Consider the following 25,771-nt stretch of genomic DNA (forward strand, 5'->3'; position numbering starts at 1 on the left):
GTATGTCACACCTTTTGCAATTTTCAGCAGTGGTGGTACCTTTTCTTCAACTGGTACCGCCCGCCACACAAGGATATGAGTTGTGAGCATGTTGTGCAACTGTTTGTATTTATCACCTTTTCCATCGTCAGGAAGTCATTAACAACAATCGGCAACAGATGGTGATCAGGTACGGTTCGCTGACGATGTGGCAAAAGGGTTTGAGAAATGAATTCCATAATAAAACATCCAGGTCGGGGGCCTTTTATCACAACGGTTGGGCAAACTTTTTAACTCGTTCGTATGAGACGGAAATTTGACGGACGTGTTTGCACCGAGTTTTGGTCTCGGGACAGTGAAAAAGAAAACATCAACACTATTTGTAGGAAAAATTTCCCCCTCTACCCCCTTTTGATCCGAACTTACTTTTATGTCACAGTCGACCTTTTACAGCAATTCAGGGGTCTTTTGATTTATGTGTTCTGTTTGCCAAAACTGCTGCAGTTGGCAGATGTGGGAAAAAGCTATACGCTTCTTGGAACGAAAAAGAAGAATGCACATACTGACTCCCAATGCTTCGATATAGCCGACTTTGCCGCTTTTTCTAGGCCTGCAAGAGCGGAATGGAAAATTTGCTGGCAGGAAAACTTTGCCTACGGACGGTCGGTGCGCACTGTCCTGCTGGCTGCAAGTGAAATGGTTCAGTTTTGCAAGCATACGAGGCCGTTTGTCTTGTGCCACGGTGCAAACTTTTCGGGGTGGGTAGCCTATAACTTTTGCTTAGAAAAGGCTCCTGCTGCAGACAGCCGTATCCCAGCGGTGTACGCAGCAGGGGAAAAATGGATTACTAACGGGGTCATCCCGAGGCCCCGAAAAGCGTGTATGGTGTATCCAGATCATTTACCGGGAGGTTACAGCTGCTGCTGTTCGTATGGTGGCCACCAGTTGGAATTCTTGAGAACAGTAATGACAAAGTATGATGGAGCTGAGAGCTTTCCCGGAGTGTCTAGATTAGCAGTGAAATAGTAGAAGAAACAAGACGCGAAGAATGCGGAACATTGTTCCAACGGCAGCGGGCACGTAGTGTCGGGCATGGGAATGTGACCCAGAAAACTTACCGGAGCAGCAACCGCTTTCGGCACGTTGGCACCAAATTTATTCAATCACATTAATGTAGATCGTAGGCCGGATAAACCCGCCAGAGGGTAATAAAACTCGTTGTTGAATGGTAAATTTCTCAAGATCATTTATCGGTAGGAATGTAGAGAGTTAACTCAATCCTGGTGCCTGGTGGAGTGCCTAATTCCCACTCGGGGCCGTTTTCCGTGCTGCATCGCTGTTGAAAGTTTGTCACACTAAACGGCCATAGGGGTAGGGCACATCAAGTTTCGGCAAAAAGCCGGCGAAATTAGTTTGTCCATGAATGCAGGCATCCGAGATAAATGATCGCCTCCGGACGACGGCCGATCCATTGGAGCTCTGCTCTTTGTCACGAGAGCCGCGTGGCGGCTGACAGGTGCTGGAGAGGGCTGTTGGCGAACTCGTCCGCTCCAAAACTTTGCCGGAAGCGAAGGAAGTAATAAATTCGAAATTGGTTCGTACTGAGTCACATTTCTGCGGCATTCGGAGGCTCGATGATGTAGTGTGTGTGTGTGGGCTGTTTTTTTAACATTCGATTCGGATGGCAATCTAGCCATCAGGATGGAGGAACCCATTCCCTTCTCCATCCTTCCAACATTAACCGGCAACAATCATGACGATGGTTGGCGGCAAGGCTTTCATGCCGAGTTTGTCGGCAGTAGCTGCTTCAGCTTTGCTCAATTGTTTTACCGTTCTCCATTTCGTTCCTGCCTGGTAGCTGGATTGTTGCAGTGCAGTATGATGTCGGAGCTGTCAGGAACCGGCCGGAGAAGTTTGCGTTGAGTAGACAGCGAGCTAAAGTCACCATAATCGGCACAATAAAATTGTCTGCCCGAAAGTCGGAATCCATTGCGGTGACTCGAGATGCGTCGGGTTTACGATTCGCTTCATCGAACGTCAGCACTTTGGAGGAACTTTTGCCACGCGAAGATGTCGAGAAGATGCCGGCTTGAAGGCAGCAAAGTTTTGGAGCCACTCACGTCACTGCTTCTAGTCGGGCATTTTCTACATTGGGTGAGTTGGCGACAGAGCAATGGGCGGCGGCGGGCCTTGCCGGTGTCTTGATTACATTTGCGCCTCTTCAACGATTCAAGTCCTCGCCGACGCTTTCGCACGCAAATGAACCACGTGCCGCGGCACATAATTGCGAATGAAGTTGATTACTTTTACGACCATTGTGTGGTGGGTGGTAGGTATGCTGTGTTGTTACTTTAAGACATTTTCTAGAGGTTGTATCAATCGTTGTTGGAATGCAAACGAGCACAAGTCGCTTTACATATTGAGTCGGTTATTTGAGTATTTTCGGTAGTGTTTAAAAATCCCAAGATTGAAGATGCTAAATTCAAACGAATTCACACCCTAAGATTGAAAGATTTTTCGCCCATCGGTTAAAGGTGAAGTTCTTTACCAGGAGGAGGAACATATTTTGTAACCATGTCAATATTTCTTAATTTCTCGTGTGTAGCAGCTGCCTTTGGTACTTCGTAGTGCAGTACGAACGGCCGTGACCGCTTGCCGTTGTCAGGGTTATGTGGAGAGACAAACTGTTAAAGTTCAAGAACAAACGGCCACTTCGTGTGCCAGGGTAGGGTACGCGTTGCTACTTGAACGTTCTCGTATGTGAACGTAGGCGCTAGAACCGGAACTATTGCAGCAAGTTGTGAAAATTGCACGCCAAGAAGCGGCTCTCCGCCGAGTGTTAGCATTCCATTTTTCCGGTAGATGAAGCCGCCGTTCATCGCTTTTCGGTGAAAAGGTTGCGCACAAACCACCAGTACCACGGGAAAAGGGGTGCAAGAAGAGCAAAGAGCAACAAGAGCCTATTCGTGCAGGTGCTGGTGCTGGTGCTTTTGCTCAGGGACGGGCAAACGTTTTCCGAGCACATGGGTGTGTGATAGGCCGGAATGGAGCAGCGGATGAGAAGGGAGGGCGAGAAACTCTGGGTTGGAAAACCTTCACTCATTTGTCGTGTGTATGGCATTGTAGCCTTTGCACTTTTCCGGAGGCCATGTTTGTGTTGGCCACGTTCGGTGAAGGCGGCACACGTATAAAAGCCAATGCAGCCATTTCACCCTCTCTTTCGCATGTACGGACGATTAGATGGGAGCGCAAACATCGTGTAGAAATAGAGCTTTCTTAATACAACGCTACAGTGGTGGAAAGTCCCTCCCCCCCCCTAACCCTGGGACATGTGGCCCAGTTGGGGAGGTGAGAGGGGCAGTGTTTGTTCGGGTTATATTTCGCGTACCTGGCAGTCTCACATTCCCTGAAAGACTGAATATTTGTCAGTTTGCTAGTTCTTCTGTCTGACTGTCTTTCTGTCTGTACGGTCTGCAGATTTCAACAGCCTGCAAACTCCACCCAACCAAGCCAAGCTTTGGAATGCACAGGCTGCGCTTTCATTTGACTTTTATCGGGTGCTTTCTCCCAGCACATGGATCTTTTTTTTTTTGAGAAAAACCACACAAAAGAGTTCTGAAGGAGATTCTTCGAACCATTCGGAATGTGCCAATGTCGGGAGAAGGCAAGCAAGTGGAGCATGTTTCGGGTCACGAAGCTATGGGATCAGGTGTTTGGTAGAATGGCACGTAGCCGATATGTAGCTCTTTGTTGCTCAAGGTTTACACGCATCGAAAGCCGAGTTGCCTCAGTGAAATCAAACACTATGGGAGGATGCTTCACGGTGGAGGTAGTGTTCTGAGTATCATTCGAAATTCTACTCAATGGGTATTGTGGCTGTATTTTCTTCTTCAAAGCTGCCAGTAACTAAGTAGAGTGGAGCTAGCATCCCAAATAGTTGTACATTGATCTGAGGCTAATGTGGATAATCAACCATTCCAGTTCGAAATTGTCTGTTCAAAGAATTTTGCATTGGAACGGTTGAACTACGCCAGTGAAACTTTGAATTCAAGCGAATCTCTTATGGATGTCCATCAACCACTCCGGAGCAGTTCAATCTTGTTCAAACTTTACGCAAGCTCTTGCTCCAAGGAACGTCTATCCGTACGTGCGTTATAGGGTTACAGTTTAGAAAACGATGCGAAAGGAAGTGCTCGTACCGTGAAGTGCGGAAACTTTACCGACTGAATTCGATTCGCTGCTTCAACACCCAGCGCTGGAGCTGGTCGCTTCCTTTCCAACCGACAAGTTTGCGGTTTTTTTGGTGAGTACGTAACCAATATTTCCGAGAAATTGCACCTTCACCGGGTGCGAATCAGAAGATAGACCGTTTCGGTTGAGCGAGACTGTTGCTATGAAATCGATACGCAGTCGAACAGGACAAGCCTTCGGCAGGCTCGGAACGGTACGGTATCGGTTCGCTATCGAAGAAAATTGCTTTTACCGCAGCCCTGTATCCTTACGTTCCTGGGCTGCCGCGATTCGGGAATGTGATAAATCCTGTCCGATCGGTGAAGAGTACGGCTTTGACGGAACTCGAAGCTGCCCGGAAGCTATCGCACGGCACACTTGCTGCTGAGAGGGGGTTTTAGCGTGATTGGATGAAATTGGTTGAAGAGTTGATTAACTTACGATATTAGTGATCACGGTAACGCTCCAGGGCATTAGCTAATTATGTCAGATAGATCACAAAATTACTTGTGTTAGGAATTTTTGTTTGTACAACAACTTTAAATATTCAACCTTCGGCATCTTGCTGCTTGTTTTGAATGTGATATTTGAGTTATATAATCTGCACATCACACGACTTCTGACATTTTATTACGGTCTTTTCAAACAATTGCATGGAAATAACGTACCCCATCTTCTCGTTAAGCCACCAGACTACGCACAAGACAAACTTCTTCATTTTACCGAATGAGCGCAAAAAGGTCTTATGCCTTGTGAATGATGACTTTTAAATTGAATTTTCACTTTCCTTTCGGCGGATGGCCTTGTTCGTTGCAAGGGGCAGGATGCTCTCGAGAAAATGAGTCTACAACGAAATGGAACGCACGAAAACGCCCTTGCGCACAGTGCGACTCCTTGTACAGAGCAGCCAAGACACGAGAAACTCTTTCTTCTTTCGTACCACTTTCGTAGTTTGATTGATTTCGCTTCAACGATCAATGCTGTTAGACGATTGATGGTGCACAGTTCGTTGGTGGTTGGGTTCGTTTGAAGCTTTTGCTTTCGTACATTTTTTAATGATAAATTCAATAAAAAGACTTTGCTGTGTCACATTTCCTGGCCTAACATAAATAAGAAACGATGAAATCCTTCCTGGGTGATAAACGTGATATATTTACCGTTTCCTTCGTCCTGAAGAAACGAACCTTTTCTCTCCATTTAAATGTATTCCTCGGTAAATTCTAGTGCATAGCAAGCTGAATAAGTAATTCTCCAACTGTCAGTAGTTTCTGGGTGGAAGAGTCCACAACAGGCCTCCACTTTGGTCGACACTTGGGGCGAGAATTTGCATTTTCCTTCTTCATCGTTTGCACAATTTTACCAGGGATGAAATAATTTGAAATCCGGTCCTTAAAATGTGTACGAGTGTTTCTCCGCCACCGTGCTGCAATGGACACATAAGTACAGTACGGAGAAGGAGAGAAGCGTTGGAGCTGGAGCTCGTTCTCAAGGTACCGGCGTTTTGTATATCCTTAAGAAGTCGCCCTGGTAATGATGTTTTTTAGTTCGCTTGTACCCAAAACGAATCACGAAAACATCACTTGACGGTGTTTGTAACGATAAGATGGAGCTAGTAAAAAAAGGAGCCGGAAAGTAAACGGAATGACTCTACATTCAGAGCAACATCATTTCTTTTCCTCCGTAATTGTGGAATGTTTTCATTCTTACTGTGTTCGCATGCCAGAATATTTGTGCGCGTGTGTTTCATTTCAATTTCGCTTAACAACCAGCCGATCTGCAAAGCCACAGACCACGTTGCACAACTGCGTTATTTGCATTTTAGTGTGAACTATTATGGTATGAATTGCTTCAACTGTGCCGTCTACCGGCATGGAGTTGGGTGTTCCTATTGCCTGTAAAATTTCCGCTCTATTCAGCTGCCAAGGAAAAGCACACCGAACGGTGGAGGAAGAATAGTCCAATACGGACGTAAATTTATGGATATTAATCAGTTCATCCCTCTTCGGTGGAGCAACTTTTGCCCAGGATATCGCCAAGCGCTGATTAGCATTTACACTCTTCAGCGTGAAGCTCGCAGCTCACCCTAGTTACGAATCAGTCTGAAATGCTTGATTTTAAGATATTAATCTAGCTAGTGAGTGCCCCGCTACACAATGCAGCGAAGATTTTCCACACGGAAGCGTAAATGTACAAGTGATGTTTCGTGACGGAACTGCGCGCTGAAATGCTCCGGGGCTGTCATGTGGAGCTTGGTACAAGGAAATTGAATTTCATACGTGGCTGGGCATATGTGCAACGGGAAGAAATGGTACACAGCTCTTAATAAGATGAACTTTGTCGTACCGCTGTAGTTGAGTGAATTAGAGCCGGTGTTCCGGCACCCAGGAGGGATGCTGCTCACTTTCGAAAGGGTGTAGTACCGCATGTAGAGCACTAATGGAAGGCTTTTTTGTGTTGCTGTATTTTCTTACACTGAAACCATGCCGCTTTCATAAATTTCTATATGTGTGTTCTTTGTTTTAGTTTTACCAACCAGAGGTTCTTTTGGGAAGCTAGGAAACTTTCCTTTTTGGCCGCATTGATCACGTGACCAGCCCATGTATAACAAAATTGCAAGACCTTAAAAGTTTTGCAGAAATGTAACACTCTTGAGCATTCACCGAAGACTTGGTGCTTGAGGTTGGTGCGTAACATCATATATTTGTTTGGTTTCCCTCCATACTGTCGCTAGTCACTGGTGATGAAGTTTCTTTAGCTTTTTATGTAAAAATGTTGTATATACATTCAGTTATAACTTTCCGAAAGGTAACCGGAGTACGCAGTAGAAGTACATGACATAAGAGCATAAGAACAAAAGAGGCAGATGTGAATAAATTTTAAGCAAACAAGCGAACTGTTAAGGTCTTTCCCAAGGTCTCTTTTCAGCATTATTATGTTCGGTAGGATCCGAAATGTTTGGTCCTCAAGCAGGATCTTCAAAATTACTTCAACATTGTTTCTCTGATCTAGTTATACTATGCTGCAGGTGTAAGAGTTTCTGTAATAAACAATAACGTTTGTAGTACATACTTTTTCAAATACGCTATGAGCAAACACGGTCTACTCTCGCATCCAGACATACCGGAAAGATTCCATTTACAAGAAAAATGTATTATTGAGAATTGTTCACAGATAGCGATGAAGCCTCTGTTCCGATGAATCGGTATTCGTAATCTAAACACACTGTTCCTTGCACCTTTCCTTATCTAAGCGATCTTCTAGAGCCGTAAAACAGCACTGCAAAAGATAATATGGATTTTCCGGGATCCGACGGATTCGCCTTGGCCACCCTCAATTGCCCATTCCCGAAACTGAAGAAAAAGAAACGCGTCGTTTGATTGAATTGCTGTTAGTGGAGCTGCAGAAATTTGATTTTCAACTTTTCGTTCACCGTACCCTCATCGCATTTCGGAGGAAAGAACAAATAAAAAATACCCAAATGCTCCACGATGATCTACTTCAACATCATCATCGGCCTGGGCAAGCGGGGAAGGCTGGTTTTATTCGCTTAAAAAATCGCGCATTCTATTCTAGCACGCTCAGGGTAGGTCGGTGGTGTTGGTCTGCACCCCGTTAACAACACAAGAGCAACAAAAAAAAGGTCCGCTCAGCCACATTTCGTGATACACCATGAAGCGAACGAAGCAGAAGGAAGCTGTAAACTGATTGCACAATTTCCATGCCGAAAATGCAAACAGTGTATGGTGCTCGGTCCCTCAGATTCCGATGCTATCGGCGTTGGCGTGCAGTTGAAACCAACTTCCGTGGTTCAGTTGCTGCCTTTTCTTTGGGTTGCATTAAAAGAAGGAACTGCTGGTAGAATGAGTTTTTGCTGCTGCTGCTGCTCCCTGTTCGGTAGAAGCGTTTCGTGTGCTGGCTCGAGTTTATCAGGCAAAACATATCTCCATGCTCTCTTGTTCTTTGGTGGTTTGCGTTTTTGTGTTGCTTTCTCTCTCTCTCTCGCTCTAAGGTTCACCCGTCTATTGCACGATTTTTGGCGTCTACATAAAGCGGGACGCGGAAAGTGATGTCGCTTTATGCTGTGGCGCCGTTGTCGTCGTTTCCGTCTGCATTGGAAATCATACATGTATGTGTGTGTGTGTGTGTTTGTGTGTATGTGGGTCTTAGATGAGGTTTTGCGCAATACGAGACGATATTATATTATGGTAATTTGATGGTAAGCCTTCAGTTAACGATTCTTCTCGTGCGGTTCAGCTCGTTGCCGCCGAAACCTCGGCCCGCTAGCAACGAAAGAGGCATCAGAAATTGAACTTGAACTTCGTTTTCGTTTGAAAATGTAACGTCATTTTATCCTGGGGTGGAACGGGTGATAATGGGAACGACCGATGGGATCGGGTGAAGATTACACACGCGGTGTCCATCAAGAAGCAATTTGCTGTCGAGAGTCGGGCAGAAACCATCTGCATCGCATTATCGTGCGGGATGGAATTGCGACACATGTGCCATTACTGCAGCAACGCCTAGGTATGTTAAAAAAGCCGGAAGCATATTTAATTTACAGAAATCTAATCTTGAGGCGGTTAAAGTTATCCAACATTTTGGACAGAGCTGTTCTTGAGTGGTGCATCAGATGTTTGGAATATATAATAGCTTAAAACAAATTTTAAACAAACGTAACTGTAATGTTGTCCCTCCAGATAATAAGATCAAATTCACTAGCTCTGTCACGCGTTTGCAATTGAACAAGAACTAAATAAAATGGTGCTTTGCGACGGTTTGATCTCCTTTTATCGTATGCATACTTACATACAGAGCATGAAACGGTTGTAAATCAAAGACAATCGCTCGCGTACATGCGTACCGCTGCCTAGACACTAGCTATTGCTGCTGATACTGGTGCCTATATAGCATTGAATTTTATCATCATTGGATGTTTCCGGTTTTAGTTTGCCGCCACCGGGGTTTGCTAGGGTTTGACCTTCTTCCTGCGTACGACTGGAGCGCGCACAGTGTGGTACGCATCGTGAGAATCGGTAGTTATCTAAATCTATTTTCCATACCTTGGGTAAAGATGTGAGCCGTCGATAGCACAAGTTGATATCGCATTCAACGATGAAATGAAACGTCAAAATATTAGGCTCCATTCTCTTTAATTTACATCTTGCTTTGGCATGGGATCTCATCTTTTGCAATGTACTGTTTCACGTGTATGATAGCAGCCCTAGGACCGATAGGCCTGGCGGCCACACATTTCGCAAATCTAGGTCGTTAGGCGATAACGAGCCGCATACGATGGGGATTGGAAATTGCTGCAGATGCTCGCAAGCAACAAGTTGCTCCTGTCGCAGCATCCCACACGACGGTCTCACTGTTGCGTGTTGCTTACCCTCGCGTGAAAGGGACCGGTCGGACGATCCGGAAGAAACTGCCGCATTGACGTTTTGTTCAGATGGGTGGGAAGGGAAGCTGGTGAGGTATGCTTCGCACCCCACATGGTGACACCCAATGTGCTGAAGCTGGAGAGAAGAGGTCGTGAAAGGGGCCTCCGCCGTAGTACATTTACTGCGCAACGGAGCTTTCGAGTTCACATTGTGCCGCCAACAAATAGTGCTGGTGTTTGAGTCCGGAATGGATTAATTGATTTATGGATGCCTGGAATGGATGGTAAGGGATAACTAGAAGCTTGGCTAGTTGAAAGCACCTCGCTCCTCGATGTTATACCACTGCCATCCCTTAACCGTGCGATCTAATTAAACATTCCACCTTCGTACACTATCCTGTTCGCTCAATTGGTGCAGAGGGCTTTCTGATAGGGATTGTGGTTCGTATGCGACACATCTTTTTCTGTCCAGACCAGGATAGAGATCGAATATCATCCAATGATAAATGACCGACCGATGAGCTGACCGTTTCGTAAAGCATTGTGTCTCTCGAAGCTTTCTACGTTCCAGCTCATGCAGTTTCTGTTGCGTTCCAGATGTTGGGAAGCGACAACGTCCGGATGCTTTGGTAAGAACTGCAGAAGCTGAACATTGTAAGCTTCCATACGAAGAAGAAAATTTGCTGTAAGAAAAAGCTTTCTTCACAACTAAACCGTACCGATTCCATTCGCTTACATCGGCTAATCTTCAATCTAGGAGCTCTGGATGATACCACAACAGCTCACTGCTTTAACGTCCAGATCACCATAAAGGGCATCCCTCAGTAAGCTCGATCGATCTAATTTTTCCACCTCAAGTACGTATCGTTTGAGTGAGCCCTCACATTCGTTACGCCAGAACGAGAACCTGTCTATTATATTTAATTAATTGGTACTTACCGGTTGGAATGGAATTGTCTTGAAATAGAATTGTTGCCCTGGCTGTCGGTGCGTTTCTTGGAACGAAGACTTGAGCGCAAAACCTTTGCACCTTGCACGACACACCTGGAGCACCTGGCAGTCTTTGCTGACCATGAGGATTGCTTCCCGTGGGATACTTGTGGTAAATATTTGCCATATGCTACATGTTTATTTATTCACCAAAACAAAGTGCTTCTGTCGGAAAACTGGAAAAGTGGTTTCGGCTTGTGCAAACCATGACTTTCACCTGAATCATACCGCAAAGTTTCATTTGGTTCGATAGGATGATGATTATAAATTAACGAGTTTATTTAACTATAGTTCAAAAGGTAGTCTCAAAGGATGGCGCAGACATCGGTTGGGATGCCTCCAGGGAAAACTGTGCATGTTTTTGTTTCTTGTTTAAAAGTGTTTTTCTTATCAGTTGCTGGTTATCGTTTCGTTCTAGTAGATGATAACGGTTTACTGCACACCTTTATTAAAAGGTACCCTAGGCGCTTGATGCTATTCCACGATGGTCTACGGATGTTCTAGGAAAGATTGGCCGCAGCTCTAGTTTGCTCGATGTTTTTCATTCACATTTCGTTCGTTCATTTTTTGGTCCCATGAAGCACCGGCATGGCGTCAGTGTTCCAGTCACGTACCATTCGGTAGTTTTTCCGTTACATTGCTGATCTGTAAAAAGTGAGCAGAACGTTTCCCAGTGCTGCATGAATGCTGTTAGCGAAATGGTGCCGTTGGTTGCTGCTGGAGGTCCCATAAACGAGAACATTGCGTCAGACTCTGTAGGGACTGGTATCCAACATTTTGGCAGACGAAAAGCGCACAATGCCCAGCGGAGTTTAGCTCGTTTGAAAGACACTTGCTCCCAGGACAGGATAGTTCTATTTCCGTCACTAATTGTCAGGTTTCATGGAATTGGTTAGTGTTTGCTGTTTGTAAAAGATTATTGGGAGAGGTTTTCTTTCAGCACATCTTTTGTAAACTATTCTATGGTTTTGAATCAGTAAGAAAAAAAATCTCAATGGATTCCCCTGTACGAACCACAAAGCATCCCGGAAGACCCAAACACGGCTAAAATTAAACCTCTCCATTTTTGACGGTCGATGATTTGCATTTTCATATTTCCTGTTTCTTCCATCTATCGGGCACATGGTAGCATCACACGGACGATCTAAAACATAATCTAATAAAACCCATCCTGAAACTAGTGTCGGCTTCTTTACATACCCGGTCCTTTTTATGGAATCTCACTCGGATACTTCCCGGTGGTACATAATTTATGATTTGCCATATATTTTCCCACCTCAGGCGGGCATGCACCGTGCGGTTTCGTGTATGCTCTACCGCACCATCCAGACGCCGTCTGCAGTTTGCCACCGTACGATGCATCGTGTTCGGATCTGCATCTGGCGACCGTGCAGACGACTTCTGAATCGCGACTGTCGACTGGTCGTCTAGGTCTGGGTGGGATGGGAGCGACAACTTTTCCATCAAGAAAATACGTAGAATGTCGCGAAGTGGCCTGTGCAGCCTGGGGTGCCTGGGGTGCTGCAACGGGTTGCTAATGGCTTCAATATCCGGGCGTATGTGGACGACCCGTCGCCAGTTCTGATCTCGGTGACAATCTGGTAACGTAGAGCCATGTTTGGTAGTTAAAGGAGCGCCTTGTTTGGTACAAAAAAGAATCCCCCATACCCGACAACAAACTCTCCCGCACAACGTACGATGTCACCTGGTGCGCAGGGCTGTGACATGTTTTATGAATGGTCTTTCCAATGTGAAAAATGAAACCGAAAAGAAATACAGCGCGAGCATCGTTAAAGGATATTGCACAGGCACCGGGGAAAACACAGGCGGTCGCTTTGTGTGGGACGCAGAGTGAAACGCGGTCACGTTTCGCTTTGTCGGTATGGACGACACTTTTTACGACTGCATCGTGCATCTTCACTTCTGGTGGGTTGTTGCTGGTTGCTTGCACACTGGAGCGGGTAATCGTGTGCAGTGGTCGCTTTGTTATATCACGCTGGGTTTGGGGAAAAATTCATATCGGCCAGCAGCTGCAAAAGTAAGTTGCACATTGTTTTCCCTCCCGGTCCAAGATGCCGGCTCCAAGAGTTTTCTGCAATCACGTGTACCCCCGTTCCGTAGCGACAAAATTGCGTTTTCGCAATGCTCCAGCGGAAGACGGAAGCTGCACATCCACGTCCAGACATTCCAGGAAACGTTGAGTAGCTCGCTGCGGAAGTGGGTAAAAAAGGCGTGCAATATGTAACACTACGCCAACAGACGCTCTTTCTGGTTGGAAGGGCGTGAAGCTGTGATTAAAATAAAAGCAGCTGGCTGATATTTTACTGTTCCTGGGAACTCGCAACTCATACAGACGTGGTATGATTTCAAAATCAGAGCGTTTTTCTATGCTCGAATCTGCTCAGTCATTGAGAAACGTCGTTTCATTTATGTTGCAACCGTGATTGCCCTTTTCCTATTTCGATGAGTGGTTATTCTCTGCTCCAAGCACTGGGTTGACTAGTGCCTAGACGCTACTATAATTAGATACTATCGGCATTCTACAGCTTCGTCGGCCGTTTCATTTCAACCCAGTCTAGAAAAAATGCAACCGACTACTGGAGTACCTACAGAATTCTACCATCCCCACTGGTGGTCGAGTGCATTATGAAGTTATCATCTGTAACATGAGATCAGAACCAGCTGTCGCCATTCACTCATTCGACCGGATCTGACGCTACCGGGGTGCCGACGTGCTACCCAGAAGGTCGTAACTTCCCACATGGATGATCTGCATAATACGCTAACCCGGTGCATTCTGATGGACTAATGCATTTCGGTACATGCATCATCCCCGGCAGCTACTATGCTTTCGTATCGTACCACTACGCCTCGGACTGTCAACCTGAACCGTATCCATCACGCTAGTGGCAACCGGACACTTGACAGTTGTCGACGTCATGCGTATTGTCTCGCGTTCGTTCGCGTGCCATTCCCGATCGGTTGCGATTGTGTTGCAAGATTAATGGTCTCCGTGTCCGTGTCCGCTCGTTGATGGACGCGTCAACGAGACTTTCTACCATGGGTGAGCATTTTTTTCCCGCAAGCATGTGCAAGCCCTACAGTGGGTACGAACTTTCGGTTCATCACGTCCGGAACTGCTTCGTCGGCAGGCTAATGACTGTCAGTGGGTGATTTGTGGTGCCGTTTCGAGTAGCTTAGAATGAATGGGTTTGTTTGTTCATCAAATAAGCTTTGTAAGTTGTAATAATGACGAATAACGAATAATGAGAACACATTTAGGTCTAATTAACAGCATATCAAGTAAACCGATAAGGAGTTTTCTAATATAAAATGCGTTGGAACATGGTAAATAACCTCAGCGAACTAGTGCGAAAACGGCAACAACATTTACCCATTTATATGTTTACCTATTCCCCATGCTGAACAAACGTCACCCTCATCTCATCTCAATAATAATCCCAAATTAATTGGAGTATTTTAATTAAACCGTCATAACGAATTTATGAAACTCTGGGTGCAGTTTCCCTATCACAGTGAAACCTTATTGGGTAGAAAATCTTTTACGTTCATCTAATCTATCACTCGACTATCAGCCATGATGTTGATGATGATGATAATGGATGGCACAAAAGCGCACGTTCTTGGAATGTCTTTAAAAAACCGCACTGGATACCCAGGTCCGTACGGATTTCTGTTGCTGAAGGCTTGCAAAATCGAACGGATTTTCACCGCCACCACCCAACCATGGGCATCGGAAAATATGATCACGACACAGCACGGTCGGTAAAATTGGTGGATTACATTGCTTCATTGGAGCAACGGGGCGCACTCTGGGGCACACTGGGGAAAAAAAGTTCAGCGCCGGGCGTAATTTTCCGTTCATTAAGTCTAATTTTACAAAGCCCACTTGCCGCGGTACGGCACCGGGTGGATCTGGGATGATAACGGCACGGCGATGAAGGAAGGAATAAATAATGTTGCCATATAATATGAAATTTTGCCAACGATGATGCTCCGCTCTTCTTGCTGTGGCGTTTGGCCCAACCGCAGTGACAAGCCTGAACCAGGTGGAGCTGAGGTGAAGTGTGATGAGCTGAAGCCCAGAAAGAAGGTGATGCTCGTAACGGTGATGCTGTAGCCCGCCGTATCAGGGTTTACGGGAATATGGTTGAATTATGTATGAGAGAGCGTTCGCGTTTGTGGGGAATAAGTGAGCGAACAAAAAAATCTCAAACCTCCGATGGGAAGCTTCCCGGTGGGTTAGCTTTTCATGGGATGGCATTCCAGAGCGCCGCCTACAGCATTGCTCCCAATTTGGTTGAGGGCACGGTCGTGCCGTGGCTTTGTGGCCGTGTTGCGTAAATAAATGGCAAAGTATTAACAAAATTAGGCTCCGTAAAAAGCGGTTAACTTCCATTTAATAACCCCCTGGCAAGGACAAATAGTAATGAACTGTGTACACAGCCTACTAATTGTTGAGGTTTAATTATTAAGGCTACGATTAAAGTTGTTTAGTTATTGGAAAATGTATGGAAAAAATGAAAAATGAGGGTTGGTTAAGCTGATATTTCTATAATGCCGTGGAGCGTGTAGCAAAGCAATGTTAAATGTAAATTTACTTTGTGAACCTTGATATTCCACATTTTAATATTTTCTTACCGTTGTTATACCAATAAATCATTATCAGTCTCCCAACAGAATGAAAGCAAAAGGATGCGCCAGGGTACGTCAGTACCGAAGAGAGTAAAACATTTCCGTAGATCAGAATGGCCGATAAAAAGAAAACACCACCGAAAGGTACAATTTATGCTGTTTGTTTTGGCACACGGGCAACCCAGCTCTGCCCTGTTCGTGTCCCACACAGTGCCGGGCCAGAACGCCAGGGTTTTGACAAACGTTGTTTAATCAATTCGGCCGCCCACTACACCAAAGTCACCACCCCAGCTCCGGGGAGTACCGTACCGAGTTTCCGATTCTAAACTATTGATTTATGCTAATGAAATGATTTTCACTTAATTATGAAACACTCTCCACTCGGTGGCCCTGTCCCGCGGTGCGGAGTGTGACCATTTTCGTCGGCAGAGGCGCAGCCATTTAGGCAAGCTGGCCTCTAGTGTGGCGTACTGGTTTTGATTGTTTCGGACAGTGCAGACAGTCGCGGTCGGTTGTGGGTTGTGGGCGTGAACTCGCGGGAGTGGGATGCACAGCATTCGCTGCTGATTTCGCAACAAGGGCGGTGGTGAAAAATAAAACACACAATCGGAACAATGTCGTCTTCCGTTGGACGCTCGTTGCTATGCTGATGCACTTCTCGGACTTGGGCGGCAAGGGGCAGCGAGCATGCAATCAAACATAACCGCAAACACTGTCGCTGCGGGTCTCGGGGCTATGTGCAACATAAATTAAGCATCTCGGTTGCCGCGCCAACATTTGCTCGACCGGCATTCGGCCCACCACGTTCCGTGATTTATACGGCACCGGTTTTGGTGTGGAACTGTTTTCACCGCACATGTGTGCGAGACTTGGGTGTGTGTGTGTGTGGGAGACTGTGTAGCGAAAAGTTTTTGTTGTATATCCGTCTGTCCGTTGTCTGTTCGCCCCCGTTGCTCCAGTTCGCGGTGCACGGTGGCCGGAAACGGGCCAACTTATGCCGGTCGATGATGTTTTGATTTTTCCACGCAAAACTAGGTGTAGGCCAAAGCGTTTCCGGTTTACGATGGCCGCGCTGTGGGTTACCGGATGCTGCGGTGTTGCTGCAGAGAAGAGCACTTTCCGGCCACTGCATGATGATGATGATGATCGCGACAATAATGTGCGTGAGCGTTGTGTTGCCGTGGCCGATTATGTGACAGTTGGGTTTTCCGATGAATGGCGGGGTGGCATTTCCGTCAGTGTGTATTTTGGGAAATTGGTGACGGGTTGTTATGCGGTAATGATGTCATTCATAAAAGAAAGGCAATTAAATAATCACGTTGTGTGAGACGCAGTTGGAGTCTTATTGCTATGCTTTTGTTCTGATTTCTTCTGGATGGTTCCATACATTAAAGGTTGCTGATGATTCTATTTTTATATGCAAAGGTTTTGCCGAATTTCTTAACTGAAAACGAGTACACACACTAATGATATGAATTCTGTTCTTTTCGCTCTAATGTCGAACAATCATCATCAGCAAAGTGCTTAACCTTTCATCTGTACCACGAACACAGATCCATCGGCAGGCTGATATGCAACCCAGCATTAGCACATTATGTTCGACTCATTGACATACTCAATAGGTCTACAAAAATTGACACAAAGTGTTTTCTCATTAACCATTTGCCGAGTAAAACGCTATTTTTCAACGAGCCAACCATTGCTCGAATGTTGAATGAAACTGTGTGTGATGAGGAAACCCGATGAGGAAAAACGACGGCTGACACGATAGTCGTGTTTCGTATTGGAAGTGAAATGAAATGTGCAAAAATGGTCAACGAACTGGAAAAGTTCGACGCAGGGAAACCATTAGCCTAGGAAGCAGTAGCCGACATTGATGAGAAATCTACAGTAATGCTGAATGATCTCCGATGGAGAGTTCGCTTTTTATTCCCTCATAGGCTTGGCAACATGTTCGTGGAAAATCCGTCAGCAAGCAAGAAGTTTAAGGGGCTTTGGTGTGGAAAGTAGATAAATAAAGCGATAGCAAGGTCACCAAGAGTACGTGATACGCGTAACGAATGAATAAAATATGAGTCATGTTCTTTGGCTGATGAAATGTACCATTCAAAACAGAGCAAGCAAAGTAAAAGTCCTTCCAAACAGAAAAAAACCAGATGAAACCGGAACTCCGGATCTCCAATCAAGGCTGGAAACACAAGCTGTCCGAAGCTGTTGTGGATATTTTTTGTTTTGTTTTGCATTCAATAATCGAAATATGAATTGAATATGTAGGAGACCGTTAGCTGATAACTTCTTCTTTCGCTTGTGAATCGTTACAGCATGCTTTCGTCGCTTCTTTTGAGCATTTTGGGGCTTTTTCCCCCTACGATAGCTCTAGCTTCACTCGAAAGCGACGCATAATCCGATCAAGCGATTATGGTCCCAAGGATAAAGGAAGCTGAAACTTTGTAATTCACTTTGGAATGTTTTTGGATGCCTTCGAGAGCTTCGTTGGTTGTTTGTTCCGGTGGGCAACACATCCGGAAATTTGGTATAGCTGGAACTCGAATGAATTGGAGTAAACCTTCTGTTTGTCTTAGATCCAGCCTGAAATGGTGATGGCGAACGACTCAGTAGTGAGTACATTTTACTTATGGTTACTTTACTTTACGAAATGAACATGAAATGGTAGTTTACTTTGTACTCGAAGAAACCCGAGCCAATTGAACAGATTCTTTCATGCAAGAATTGCGGTCTATGGCAGCTTCGTTGATATGTTTATCGTATTCAGCAGCGAATGGTGACTCTTATCAACCACTGGACTGGTTGGTTTGCGAGTAGTATACGGTTTTATACCACACACACACACACACACACACACCATCTATTTCCGACCCGTCCGTTTCTCTAGCAAACCAAGCGGTTCTAGGTTCTTCAATCTCTCAGGCACGATAAATATTCATTCTCCGCGCGGTCGGTCACGTCGGAAGCAAAGTACGAACGAAACTGTTGGTAAATTTACATACAATTACCGTCTCGTTAGTCGCATCAAGCAGAAAGTATGCCCAAGGGAAGCCCAGCGATAGCCTCTGAGTAACTTAAAGCGATGATGATGATGGTGCCTTAGTCGTCGTGAGGGCGGAAGTTCCAACATACGGACGACCGCCATACATGTGCGTGTGATCAGCAATGCGATAAGCGTAGCGAATTGTACACTCTGGCAGGAGTTTGCTCTGAGCCACTGGAAGTGTTTTAACACAGTGAAATGCATTAGTAGAACAGTTTGTACTAAGTGCAAAGAGATTAGCATCAAAGTCACGGAAGTTAACGATCAATATCTTTTTTGTGTATCGTTGCAGATTAATGAAGAACAGCGAGAGCTTCGTTCGGCGGTTGGTGTGCTTCGCTACTTGGTGACGCTCACAAATGGCACTGACATTCAATCGACGCGAGCACGTTCCAGCAGGACAGCGAACGCATTCAGGTGCCGGCGATAGCATCGTCCATCACATTCGACCACATCCGTCTGCACAATCATATCTCGATGAGCGGTGGCTTCAAGCGGCCTTCGCGCGTGCCACTGCTACGTAGTTAGGTTTAACAAAAATAGCTTACCACCAGAGGGCGCACGCCCTGGGTCGCACGTTTCGCGTGTACTACTTGCCATTACGCTACATAGATAGTTTATAGTAACAAAAAACGATAAGATATATCAAACACGCAGCAGCATTCATCTCGAGCATTGATGCAGACGCATTACCGAGCGGTAAAGCAAAAGGAATCACATTGTCGTCGGCTTACGGATATCCTACCATTTGCAAGTATGCTGCGATCGTACAAACTGTATCTGATGCTGCTCGTTAGCTCGATCTTCTTCATCGTGTGCCAGAACCAGGGCTCTATCACGAGCCTCGTCAGCAATGCGGCGGCCGCATCGTCCGGATCCGTTGACGATTTGCCGGATGTGGTCGCTGCACCGCTGCAAGGCAACGATGGTCTGGAGCTGCTGTACGGCGACTCGGAGCCGGCACTTGGAGCAGAGAAGATCCGTTCGAGGAGCCTCAACTCTAAGGATATGCTGCAGAAGCTAAACGATCGCTCATCGTCGACTTCGTCCGCCACGAGTACCTCAGCTACGACCACCACGAGCACCACTACGGCAAGGACAACATCCACAACGACAACAGCGAAAGTGGTACCGACAGCGCCGAGCACAAACGGAATACTAGCTGGAAGTTCTTCAGATGTAAGTACACGATGCAAAATTGTTAGCTATCACAGGTGTTTATGTAATTATGATTCCTATGATTCTTCGGAAGAACATCAAAATGAATTCCGGATACGTTTTTTTCTATATGCAAATGACTGAGCATATTGTACTTCAATAACTGGATGTATTAAAAACTTAAAATTAAAGTAATTGATAGAATTTCACTTCCACCTTTCTTTGATATTGGTAATGTAATTGTGTTCGAACAACCCAAAAAGCACGAACATTCCAAATCAAAGTTCCAAAACAAATTAATATAATGCACTTTTGGACCATCGTCAACATCGAAAATGCATGCTCAGAATTCCCCGAGCCACTCCGCCCGGAATCTGTCAAATCGGGGCCAAATAAATTGTATTTTCTGGTTTTGCGTCCGAGTGCACTACACCCTGCCGCGTGTGCATGTGTATGATGGATGTTTTTGCGATCGATCGTTTGATTGGTCGTTCGGTGCAGCTAGACTTGCTGGCCATGCACCCCTCATACGCCCAAAATCGATTGATTTTCATTTTCCTTCTCGGTGAAAATCGTTCATCAGGATTAAACGCGTTTGTACCGGAGTTTAGCTTCTTTCTCCCGTGCTCACCAATCCCGCACTCAAAGGAACAGAACCGTCCGCTAACAGGAAGTAATCGGTTGCATATGGATTGCTAGATCCCGGGAGGTTGGGCTGGAAAAGCGATGGTTCCGGCTACCAGAATCGTGTACACGATTGAATGCACTCTACAAGAAGCGAAACATGCACCAACAGACCGAAGCATGCAAGCATGATGCACCGGATGCCGTGACGTACCGTACGTTGGTGTGTCCGGGCGGTGGTTGTTGTTTCAATTGGATGCCGCTTTGAAGCGTGCCGAGCGTGTATTGGAGTGGTTTGCTGCTGCTGCTGCATGCCAGCAATTACAAGCGCTTCTGCCTGGTTGATGTCCTCGGTAAACGCTGGAGCACACGCGGCGGTAGGAGGGGAAGGTTTGATTAGTCGGATACCAACGAATCGCCAAACAACGCCATCCTCCTACGCTCTTGATGGCAGATACTACTACTGTGCGGTAGTAGTAGTAGTAGCATCTATAATTTATTACCAGCACAATATTTCACTCACCGTACCGAGGGCGACGGTGGCATGTAAAGGTGTTTTTGTTTTACATGGCTCCTGGGAAATTTATTCTCCTTCTGCATGGTCGCATCCTGGCACCACCTTCATCTGGGAGTGGTGGTGGGTGTTTGGGTGTTTGATTGGAGTTTGAATCAACCGCTCGAACGAAACGAAGATGCAAATGCTTGGTAAACAACGGTGTGTTGATTTTGCTGTCGGTCCTTTGTCCTTTCGACGCTTTGTCCGATGGCTTTAATGCTGTGTCGAATGTCGCGTGTTTGCGCCGAGTAGCCAAGGGACATCTCATCTAAGCGCATCTCATTCCTTTTTTGCTTCCCGTATGGTGGCACTACTACAAAATTATGCTACACCATCGTTTGCTAATGGAAGGCAACGAGCTGCCACCGGAGCCTTTTTCCATTTGTACTTTCATTTTCCGTTCCATTAGCGCGACCGTATCGTCCAGATGGGACCGAACAGACAGCGAACATTTGACGGGCGACAAGTCTTTGGAGACATCACACCACCACTGGGATAACAAATTTCCGGGCTAAATGTGCAATAGTTCCATGAATAAGTAATTGAGCGTTGCCTCGCGCGACGTGTCGAAAGTCAAACCGATGACAACTGTCGAGCTCTCCTACCATACGGGGACCGTGTAACGATTCCGGACAAGGACGATCGAGCTATCGGGAAGCACGGACCATTTCTTTCATTCAATAATGTATGTGTTTTAAAACCAACATCTCGATAAGCGTTCCATCCATTAATTGATTGGAAGTTGTAAAACAGGAACAAAAAATTACTGAAAGCACCGACCAATTATTTGTTTGCATTTTAGGGCTTCCTGTATGACCCAATCGCCGGTGTTGCTCACTGCTGCTACTCCTGCTTGCTGGCATTCCAATTTAATTTTGTGCCTCAAAAAAACCACCCCGAATCCTGTAGAATTTCACCGAGGAAGCCATCCCTTTGATCAAATTAATTGAACGATAATTTATTCATCTAAAAAGTCCCCTTCCAGGATGTGCTTTCGAAAACACAATTTTCCCCGCGCCCAGCCCAGTATCTAGGTCGGTTTCAAAAATTATCAAACTTTTGCACGTGTTGGCAGCAGCATCGCGTGCGCACCCAGCAGTAGCAAGCGTGGCATCGTAATCTACCGTTCACACAAATTGCTGATTAACAGCACGGCAAACTTTCCTTCCGACAATTAGACAACTTCCAGCCCGTAGTTCGTAGGTATGGTATGGTTTCATGGATGTCCTCCTCTCTTTTGCATGCATTCGCAGGTGCTGTATCGATTTCCGGTGGACACGAAGCAGCTGCCCCCGCTGTACATCATCACCCCGACGTACCGGCGGCCGGAACAGATCCCGGAGCTTACCCGCCTCGGTTACACGCTGAAACACGTACAGAACGTCCTGTGGATTGTGGTCGAGGACTCGGAGAACCGAACTGCCAGCGTTACCCGGCTGCTGGAGGAGATCGGTGTGCCATTTGTGCAGCTTGCCGGTAGGTGAATGTGTATATCTCCGGGGGATGAGAGGAAAGGATGGAAGTTTGAGGATAGTTCAAGCCACAAGCGTTCACGTTCACATATATTCTGATTAACTTAGCAGCACCACCAGAAGTTCATCAGATCTGGCAAATTAGAATAGTAAGGATGCTCTTTTTCATAGGGCTGGTTGTGAGGAACTGATAGTGCCTATTGAAATTCTTGTTTAAATGGAACACTAGAAATGTACCGTTTGGAACAGTCTGGGAAGCTTAGATGGCGCGTCGAACAAGCAATGAAATTGATCCATTGAAATTTACGATCATTATGGAGAACTACAGTAACTTCTGAAGAAGTTTTTCACATGGAATTTGAGACATTTTGGAGACTGAATATAATTTGATACAGCATATAGAACATTAAATCAATCCTAAATCCTATCCTTCTTTGTTCTTGCAACACAGCGCCTATGCCCGCCCAGTATCGCAAGCAAAAGGTCAAACCACGAGGTGTGTCCAATCGAAACCGAGCGCTACAGTGGATCAGGGCGAACGCGACAGAAGGAACCCTATACTTTGCCGACGATGACAACACGTACAATCTGAAGCTATTCGAACAGGTAAGCGTGCAATAATCAGGGTAACGCGCTCACTTTACACTTGAATAAATGGCGTCCTTCATCCTTCATCTCCATAGCTCCGTCACGTACGCAAGGTGGCCATGTTTCCGGTGGGTCTAATCTCTAAGTACCAGGTCAGCTCGCCGGTCGTAAAGAATGGTACGATAACGGGCTTCTACGACGGTTGGCTGGGCGGGCGCAAATATCCGCTCGATATGGCCGGGTTCGCGGTGTCGGTCAAGTTTCTCCACAAACGCCCCAAGGCTCAGATGCCATTTAAGCCCGGGTACGAGGAGGACGGTTTCCTGCGCAGCCTGGAGCCGCTCGAGCTGAAGGAAGTGGAGCTGCTAGCATCGAACTGTACGGAGGTAAGAAAATTGGAGGAATATTTTTACCATCTTACGCCTACTCACCGGTCCGCTCTGTTCGGGCACCTCGGTCGCCTCTCGTTTGCAGATACTGACGTGGCACACGCAGGCAAGGAAAAATCCTCCCGCACCGGCCCTGGATCGCAAGAAGTACGGCGGCACGAACCTGGTACAGCTGACCAGCTGGCTCGTGTAGAAAGAGTGGAACACGACCGGACATTCGCTGATGGTGCCGCGTTGGCTAAAGAAACTCTCCGTCTGGGTGTTTAGAGGAGAGGGCCCATAAAGAGTTGCGTTTTTCCGCGTCGTATAGGAATCGAATCTTGGGAAGGCATGGCCCTTCCTACGCATGTGAAATGGCTTTGTTTATTTGCGATATCAATTTTCCGATCAATGTATTTGAACCCCATTTCCGCGATACAGTAACTGGTGCTCAGAGAGACGGCATTTCGGACGGACGGTAGGTGCGATTGGTACTTAACATTTTGGAAGCAACCGTCATCAGGCTCAGTGGCCAGACTATTCCATTATAGATGTACATCATTCCGCGCAATGGTTCGCACCAGTTTTACGCGAACCGGACTGACAAGCTCGAACACACCCACAGACAGAATTGCAGTTTATTCTTCACTTCAGCAACGATCGACGAAGCTATCTTCGCATATAAATATCAAGAAATAAATTACCATTCTACTGAGATTAATGGTAGGTTAGGATATGCACCAAAGAAGTGGCCAAAACAGATTGATACCTTAAACACATACCACACAAGCACACAGACAGAAGCATAAGTTTAAGGAAAAGGAAAGTGATGTTGTACATATTTATTCTAATGTTGGCTGTAACCGAGCGAGGGTCAATGATGGCCATTAAAGAGATCTTCATCTCCAACAAATTTACTGTCAGTAATGTTTTAAAAGCAAATTTGCGGTTCAATGCTGTTCACAGCATGGAAGATACTGAATCCTGTTTCCTTCGCTAGATATCATGCAACCGCAGTGATTGAAATGCTGTTCTGCATTTGATTTTGGTGGTTGGTTCAGTTAAATTTCAATAGGCGATTGATATTGCAAACATCACAAAAAAACCGGCCGATAACCGTCGTGCTCCGAGCTCCCGTATTATCGTTAACAACTCTCGTATACATAGTGCGTACAGCTATTCGAAAAACAATATACACTTACATGCTACATTCACCTTTCTCACTTATAAACACTCAAATCATGGGACTCGTAAGAATGCAAACCCCCAACCCCCAATGTCGCTCCCACATGCTGGAGAATATTAGTCGTCCCCGAAGTTGTGGGGTCTTTTTTAGATAGTAAAGTTTTTTAACAAATTTCTAGTGAGTAGGTAACATTTGTGAACGTACCAGCCGAGTTGGAATTGGTCACAGCCGAAAGGGGCAGCTGGACGGTATGTCCAGTCCCTTGACATACATACGTTTGTACATATAGTGGTAACCGAGGTATTCGTTTTTACTTCAGCTCTTTAGTTAACGTAGCTAAGTGATCAGTATATTGTTGTATTCAGGCTCTATTTTTAAGTGGTAGTTTTTAACGTCCACGTACTAGTCCACCTTTTGAGGGCTGTCCGGTGTCCGGCTGGGCGCACATGGGGACAGTCAAATGTAATGAGGAGCACACCAATATACATTGCACACTTACCGAAAGTACCTTTTCCAACGATAACAACAACTACAAAAGCATGATGCAAAACAATCGAAGGTGACTCCTCGTGCTCCCCAACTAGAATACGTTCTCTCCACAACTCTAAACTGGGTGGATGCGAAGCGTACGCAAATAAACAAAATAACAAAAACAAAAAACGGATGTTCAGGTTCCTTTTTCTCTTGTAAGTTTTAAGCGAGCATGTTTAACGTACACAATATCAAACATTACTCAAACGTGTATAACAACCCAAACCAAAAGAGCATAAACTCTTTCGCGAACGAGCTTCTTCTGATGTAACACTAGCTGTTTTACTGACTATCTTATCAAGTGTACCGTAGGATATCTATCTCAGCGCATCGTTTCGAGTTAGTCATGAGCTTTCGTTGCGCGAGCAATCTTTACGCCTACCAGTTCTCTCGTTCTATTTGAAGCTTTCCACAAAGCTGGTTCGCTTTCGTTCCCATATCTCTCTGTGTGTTTAATGCAGGCTAATCTTTGAATACGTTTGATCGTTAATTGCCGTTTTTCCAGCAGTAAACTTCCTCCAACAGAACCGTGTTGGAGCAGCTGGAAAAACGTTTTATCAATTGTGAGTGTTAAATAAACAGTACATTGGACAGTGAAACGTTCGAAAAGGAAAAAGAACCGCCATGTAAGGTGTATTGCGGAAGGTTTGAAAGCATTAGCAATAAGAATCTCGAACCACGAGTGGCAGGACGAGTGTGAGATGTGAGGGGAGAGAAGAAAAAAAAAACTTGTGATCATTAGCTGGGAGGGACAAAAGGAAAAAAAATGTGAAGAAGAAGCGAAAGCGGATGTAGGTTAGCCGGGGCTAGGGCGAGCAAATCAATCGAGAAGCATGTAAACAGCCTGGAAACCGCCAGAACAGTCCAGTAATCATCCAGATAAGTGATAATCTACTATTTGATTCACAGATGTGAGTTTTCAGGAGGATTCATGGGGGCGAAACAAACAAAATGAAACAATAAACTTGACTTCTATCTTACCGATTTCAGGAACTGTGTGTGCA

General features: G+C 45.7%; 1 protein-coding gene across 10 annotated transcripts in view; it reads left to right on the forward strand.

Moving 5' to 3' along the window:
• Window positions 1-25,760, forward strand: part of LOC1281812 (galactosylgalactosylxylosylprotein 3-beta-glucuronosyltransferase P) — a 45,838-nt gene extending 20,078 nt beyond the window's left edge. For 3 of the 10 annotated variants that reach the window (XM_061649314.1, XM_321775.6, XM_061649312.1), the window contains exons 3-7: window positions 18,577-19,463; window positions 21,876-22,098; window positions 22,546-22,700; window positions 22,778-23,068; window positions 23,157-25,760. In XM_061649314.1, the coding sequence (XP_061505298.1) occupies window positions 18,963-19,463; window positions 21,876-22,098; window positions 22,546-22,700; window positions 22,778-23,068; window positions 23,157-23,264 (1,278 nt within the window). In that variant the 5' untranslated portion in view covers window positions 18,577-18,962 and the 3' untranslated portion in view covers window positions 23,265-25,760. Of the gene's footprint in view, window positions 1-5; window positions 170-17,556; window positions 17,854-18,140; window positions 18,503-18,576; window positions 19,464-21,875; window positions 22,099-22,545; window positions 22,701-22,777 lie in introns of those variants that run through there. The other 7 variants (XM_061649315.1, XM_061649318.1, XM_061649320.1 and 4 more) reach the window with 6 other exon arrangements.
• Window positions 25,761-25,771: the final 11 nt, after the last annotated feature.

This window comes from Anopheles gambiae, chromosome 2 (assembly GCF_943734735.2).
Source record: "Anopheles gambiae chromosome 2, idAnoGambNW_F1_1, whole genome shotgun sequence".
In the NCBI taxonomy this organism is placed as follows: Eukaryota; Metazoa; Arthropoda; class Insecta; order Diptera; family Culicidae; genus Anopheles; species Anopheles gambiae.